The sequence below is a fragment of the Penaeus vannamei genome, chromosome 2, assembly GCF_042767895.1.
Source record: "Penaeus vannamei isolate JL-2024 chromosome 2, ASM4276789v1, whole genome shotgun sequence".
NCBI lineage: Eukaryota > Metazoa > Arthropoda > Malacostraca > Decapoda > Penaeidae > Penaeus > Penaeus vannamei.
This window is the reverse complement of record NC_091550.1, coordinates 23,620,781-23,628,280: the sequence shown is the minus strand read 5'-3', so window position 1 is coordinate 23,628,280 and position 7,500 is coordinate 23,620,781. Positions and strand designations below refer to the sequence as shown.

Below are 7,500 nucleotides of genomic sequence, written 5' to 3'. Positions count from 1 at the left end.
GCAAGGCAGTTACCTGGCCCTTTAACCCCCATTATGCCAGCACCGTATCCTACAACATATGGCATGATGGCAGCTCCTCCTCCCCCTGATGCGAGCTTACGGCCCGGAGACTGCTTAAAGGATAATCAGAGAGTTCCACCAGATCCTGATGCAGGTATTTTAAGGTGGCACACCAGACAGTTGTGTCGAAGCATATTTGATAATACAGTTAATCGAATGCTGGAGAATATGGGTTTCTCGCCAGTAACGGAAAGAAGCCAGGGTATACATCCTTTATTAGTATTAAGCCTAAGTGATGATGATGAGCGGGAAGCAGAGGAAGCACAGCAACGTGCATTAGAAAATGAAGCCCTTACGGCAGCAATGCACCAGAAAGGGCTTTTTCTACCACCGTATCACTATGATCCTTTAGAAAGTGGCACAACTACAGACTATGACTCCTCAGACGATGACAGTGATCTTGGGGAGGATCCTGGGCCAGATGATCTACCAAATGAAACCCACCTGCAAATGTCACATATGATCAGTAGACCCTTACCCCGTGTACCAGCCATGTCGGCCATGACAACTATGACTGGCATGCCAGCCACCCCCATCATACCAACTGCACAAATGGCTCCTCCCAGTACACAACCCTCATCCCCACACCCAATTCCGCCCCACCGGCCACAAGAGCCTGACTGTGATTTAGACAAGCACGCCTGTGATGCAGCTGTACCTAGGAAAGATAAGAGCAGTGGGGAAGAAGAAGCGGTCATAGATAACAACAAAAACTCTGTAGGGGACCATAGCAGCTGCCCTGAAGTGGATAGTGAGAGCAGAGGTGATGCAGTTAGAAGGCAAGCAGACACTCCTAGCAAAGCGGAAAATGAGAACAACAACGATAAATATTTTGTAGACCAAGCCATTGAAATGGCAATCAAGCAACAAGGCTTGGGTTACCAACAGGCGTGATGTCCCTGTAGAATAGCTAGGTCAACAATTTGCATTGTTCTGTGCTTTTTTTCTGCCATCCCTTCCTGTGAGTGTTGAATGTGTGAGGTTAGACTAGTTTCTTGCTGGACATTGAGAAAAGAAAATGTTATTTCTAGATATGTTAACTGTCAACTGTCATAATATAATGCTTTTTACAAACTGACTTCGGGAAATTCTTTGCAGATGAAGTCAGGGCATCCAGTGACTTCATACTATACTTGTATTTCCTAGTCTTTTCAAAGTCATAAATTATGTTTAATTTGTTTCAAGAGTTTGATACTCATAACCTTAGGATTTACATATAGGTTCTGATGTGACGTATTGTTTATATTTTAGTTTTGTTTATTGATTTCCATAAGCAAAACTCAGTAAAATATATCAGAGTTGATATGATCAAGAAGTTGGTTGAAAGCTTTAATACACTGAAAGTTATGTAGGGTTAAAGCAAGAATTCTTTTCTGTGCAAATGCTTTATTTCTTTCTTCTTTTTTTTTAGTTTCAGTACTTTCCAAGGTCAATAACAAAATTTCTTGGCATCTGATTTGCTTCAACCTCACATAATATACTGTAAACAGTATATGAAAATATGGTTATTATGCGCATTATCCCAATTCAGTTCCTCATTAACATATAAATCAAACATGCTTATGTATATGAATAACATTATGGACAACTTTTGTGTTCTAATTAATTCAGTCTGTTGGACTACAGTAGACAAAGGTTAACTACAAGACTATTTGGAGCTTTGCCAATCTCAATTATTTTATATTGTATGATGATAATTAAAGCATTTATTAGAGTTTATGCCAGGAAGGAAATGAATATAGTGAATACTTTATTATTATAATTATTATTTTGTAGATTTAACTATTTCTCTTTTAATGTTCATAGAAAGAAAAAGGCCTTTTAAAAAGGAGTTTTACTGGTAATCTTTACAGGATCAGACTATCAGGAAACCATAAGTGAGAGATCAGGTCATGTTTGCATGCCAGGTCATACTAGTAAAAAAATCATGGTTAAATACTACGACAGCCTTGCCAGTTGGTCAGGCTTAAGCATGATTGAAGGCATATGTCAAAGACCATTCAAGCTGAAATTCAGGAACAGTTTTTAAAAACTCAATCTGCTGTAGGTAATTTATGGTTTGATGAACCAAACTCTTCATGATAATTGTTGAGAATAAGTATGTGCGAATGCTTTTAAAAGAGTTGCTGAAATTGGTAAGAGTAGGTTGATAGTGCTTACAAAACATAAAGGAAAATGTGCAAAAATATTGATATAATAATATTGTTAGTCAAAAGTAAAGAAACAGGTATTTCCTCTTTTTCTGACAGCAGACTCGTATCTTCAACTTGAAGGGTGAAAGAGAGGAAATAGAGAAAAAGTGAGGATTAATGGATAGAGTTGAGTGTTAAGGGTGTAGTGTTTGTCCATTTCCCTAAGTTACCGGAGGGATATTTGCATCTTTGAAGGAGTCCCCTGATTCATGTGCCATTAGGTACACAGAAATTTGTGTACACAAAAAAATCATATAAGCACTCAGACCCATGTGTGTTTCACACACACATATGTATACACACTTGCATATATATATACACACACACACACACACACACACACTTGCACCTACATGCACACATCAATGCATACACATATGCACATGCAGACACACATGCTTAAGCATACTCATAATTGTAGACACACATGCTTACTCATACACACACATATATGCACTTACACATTTACATGTACATTTGTATATACACTTAGATACACACTTAGGTACACATTTATATACACACATACACAAACACACACATAAAAAATTCCCACATCACACACAAACTAACATTCACACACAGAAACACATGCACACACAGAAACACATGCACACACAGAAACACATGCACACACAGAAACACATGCACACACAGAAACACATGCACACACAGAAACACATGCACACACAGAAACACATGCACACACAGAAACACATGCACACACAGAAACACATGCACACACAGAAACACATGCACACACACAAACACATGCACACACAGAAACACATGCACACACACAAACACATGCACACACAAACACATGCGCACACACAAACACATGCACACACACAAACACATGCACACACAAACACAAACACATGCACACACACAAACACATGCACACACACAAACACATGCACACACACAAACACATGCATACACAGAAACACATGCACACACACAAACACGAACACACACACTTAAACACTTCCCTCAGCACAAGAATACTCCCGTAATACACACACGCACACTCACACGCACACGCACATGCACGCACACACACACACATGCACGCACACACACACACACACACACACACACACACACACACACACACACACACACACACACACACACACACACACACACACACACTCACACTCACACACACACACTCACACACACACACACACACTCATAAACAAATATCACACACAGACAAACATCACTCATACAAACAAACATTCACATACATACACATACACAAAAAAACATGCACACAAGTTCACTGCCAAACACAAATGCATAAACAAACGCACATACAAACACAAATATAAATAAGCCCTGAAACAGACACTGACACACACATACACTCACACTCATGCACATATGCAAAAACAGATAGAAACTTAAAGAAACACATATTCATGCACATCCACACACAAACTCAGAAACACACATGCTTGCTCACTCACTCACTCATACACCCACCCATATCCCACACAAAACCAAAACCATTTGCTTACTCACTCATTTATTCACATGCTTGCAAGTGTGCATGTGTGCATGCACACACACACACACACACACACACACACACACACACACACACACACACTCACACACACTCACACACACACACACACACACTCTCTCTCTCTCTCTCTCTCTCTCTCTCTCTCTCTCTCTCTCTCTCTCTCTCTCTCTCTCTCTCTCTCTCTCTCTCTCTCTCTCTCTCTGTCTTTCCGAGTGTAAAGAGCAGCAAAGCACAACCTGCACCTTAGATCATGTATTGTATAATATATACTTATAAAGAATGTATGGGGGAGAATGTTGAGAGGCAGTTAGGCCTACTACATCTTCAAATTGGAAAGATTTACTAAACTAATGTTTGCTTCCTAAGATAATTTAGGATACTCTGAAGATTGAAGTAATTTCTGAATAGCCCACAAATCTTTTCAAATCTTGATGAGGAAAGTAAATATTTTTCCTTGTCTGTTCTCATTACTGAATACTTTTAGTCTTTTCTTTGTAAACTTTTAAGAAGAAAAAATAAACAAACTTCATATCAACTAGTACACTTGAACTATGGTAGGACACTTGAAATGTTTATGTGCTTATACCAAATGTAGTCACCCGGAGAGTTTTAGTGTATAATGACCTTTCACTCATGCAGGTTTACTGCCAAGTCTGATTCTCACTACTACAAAGTCCTTTGGAGTTTTTGACAACCAGATACTTTTTCCTCACTTCTCTCAGGAGAAGCTTTGTATGCTACATTTTGTAGCATTAACATTGTGCTTTTAGAGTAGATATATGGGGGTAATTGTTAAAACTAATGGGGATAACTTTTTTAATTTGATAATTTACATAAAATCTTATCCTAAGATTATATATATAAAATTTATGTTTGCAATCAGATGGAGCATTATAGGATTGGAATTTTACTCAGCTTATCAGGCATGGAATGCTATTTTTTGTGTTGGTTATATGCCTTCATATTTTGTGAACTTTTTTGTTTGTTTGTTTTTGTTTATGTAAAGATATTAATCTGTTTGTTTTCTTTCTTGTGGCATATGGTATATATCAGGCTTCATAATACAGATAACAGTAATTGAAAAAAAAAATTATCAAGAGAATAAATTTCAACAACATGCTTTTGATATTTTATTCTGTATTGCGTTGTCCCATACAGCTTGTAGCAATGTATATTTTGTAAATAACTTTGCTATGAGACTTCCTTGTAAACTGAGTATTTGATTGGTTTTTGTCCTGTCTTACAGCACAACATTAGTCATGATCATTCTCAAAATATCATTTTGGTGCATCTTAGAATATGTTTTATGGTGCATAACCCAGATTAATGCTAGATGGTGATGCATCTTCATTAATTATCTGTGGTGCATCCCATGCCTGCTCTGTCAGGAGTTTCAGTATGTTTTATTACATACACCAGGATAACATGCTTTTCCATAAGATTGTGATTTATTAAGGCACATCTCTGAGCCTTTCTTTTCCCAGGAAGAGTGTAATTGAGGATAAATAAGTGTTTGACTGATGTAACTGAAGTCCCATTAGCTGTAACACATCAGTCAGTCCTACTCTCTGATCAGTCACAGGTCTCCCCACTTCCTCTTCCTGCAACATTTCACAACTCTGTTGGATGTATGTCCTTGTGACTACAGGTCTGTATGCCATAATTCCTATACAAGTGACTGGTCTGCAGGCCATAATTACTTTACCAGTGAGATTGCTATTCATAGTCCCTGAAGCAGTGACTTGATTGTGTTCAAAGTCTTGTAAGCACAATTAGTTGCAGATATTTTTTAAGTAAAATTGAGCCCATTATGGGTTGCATATGATAGCATATTTGTATTGATTTGTAAGATACTTTCTCTAATGGAGACTTAAAATAGTATGTTAGAAAGGATAAACTGGAGGCAACAAAAGTGCATAATACCAAGTATTTTATGATCTCCTTAAGGTATTGAAGGCTCTACCACCATTCTCTTGTGATATGTTGTATGACATGGGGTGGGGTCTTCAACTACTTAGAATATAGAAATAGGTAGTAAGTGCTTTTGTTTAATCCTCCTGGAGATTCCTTTAAAAATGCTTACTGTAGCCTGGTACACAAAGTCACTGTATCCTTAAGGACTTCTTCATCAAAATGTATCTGCTGATCTGAATGTTACTGCCTATAGGGACTGTCAGTTAAAAAAAAAAGTGAATGTTTATTCTGTCAGACTATTTGGCAGATGATTGGTTGTGGTCTTGGTTACCTCTGTTGACTAGTGAGATTTGTAACTACAATAAATTGTATTTACTTAATGATGTGCTGGCAAATCAGACATTTCCATCTGAAGGAGTTAGTCAATTTTATTCATTGGTTAAAACTTTATTTTCCTTAGATGTTCAGTGCACCAAGTTTAGCAGATAAAAGCTTCATTCAGCATAACCATATGGAAATGTCAAGCATATGATTATTTTTGTAATTATTGAATATCATTAACCTGTTTATATTGCAGTGGATCATGTAGATTGTGCAAAATGTTGATTTATTTGCTTAGATGTACTAGAATATATGGAAAGATGTTAAAAGTATATTTGCTTAGATATACAGAAAAAAACACCTATTATGATTAACTTCATCTAAAGTGGAAAAAGTCTTAATTGCCAAGAACATCTGTGACATCATTAAGAGAAATGAAAAGTATTGGAAAACAGTGAAGTAAAACTAAGTGTTAACTGAGGAGTCATACATCACATGGTAGTTTTTTTTTATTGCAAAGGTTATAGAGCTGACTGACATGTCGCAATCTGATGATCTGTTGGTGATCTGAATTAGCCAAGAGTAGGGGAAGTACTATAATGAAATCTTTCCTGTTAGCCCAAGTAAGTAATAATTATTTTGATGGTTAGACCAGACAAAAAAGTAATTTTTAAAATGAGCACTTGAGATTAGATGGGCATTCAAGGAATATGTTTGTGGTTAAAGGCTATTGAAGTGGAAAGTATGCCAGTTTTAGTTCCTTCTGTTTATATACTATATCATAGGGAACACTTTGTGTAAATATCTAGTATTTTATATGCCCTCCTCCAACTTTTGAAAGTCTTTCGTAATTTTTCCCTTAATTTCCCCCTTTTTTGCATTATGACAAGTGGAAATGCAGTTAAGAAGAGGCAGTGATTTGGCATACTAATTTTACCTGGAAAATTCATGCTGGTTGTCAATCCCAGCCTACATTAGCACAATAATGAACACTTTTCCTAAGATTAGTAAGCAGCCATGTATTTTATACTCTGCACAAGTGTCCAGGCAGTAGCTACTACTAAAAGTGACTTAATTTGCCATTTTTATAGGCACAGAATTTTTTTAGAATTTCACTTGTTTGTGGAACTGCAAGGTTTATCTTGTTAATGGCTCCATCTGTAACTCGGAATTGTTAGTCTTATTTCAAGGACATATTTGTCTTATAAACTGAATGAAATCTGAATGACTTCCATGCTAAAAAAGTTATTTTACTTTTGTGTTCGTTATCAATAAATATTTTATGAATAGCAGTTGTAAAGCAATAAGTCTTGTGAAAAGTTTTGTTTCTTGTAATTAAGTTGGAAATTTAGTGAAAATATTCAGGTCTGATATGTTTATGAGTATATGAGTATTTTCACTTTGAGGAAAAATAGAATATTTTACCTCGTATATTATTAACACCTATTTATTATTTTCAGTTGATAGTGTATA

At 36.5% G+C, this 7,500-nt stretch overlaps 1 protein-coding gene across 3 annotated transcripts in view; it reads left to right on the top strand.

The window, feature by feature from the left end:
• Positions 1 to 7,500, top strand: part of LOC138864403 (uncharacterized) — a 27,359-nt gene that overhangs the window by 19,113 nt on the left and 746 nt on the right. For all 3 annotated transcript variants that reach the window (XM_070131436.1, XM_070131443.1, XM_070131425.1), the window contains exon 2: positions 1 to 7,500. This exon is cut by the window's left edge and continues 591 nt beyond it; it is cut by the window's right edge and continues 746 nt beyond it. In XM_070131436.1, the coding sequence (XP_069987537.1) occupies positions 1 to 954 (954 nt within the window). In that variant the 3' untranslated portion in view covers positions 955 to 7,500.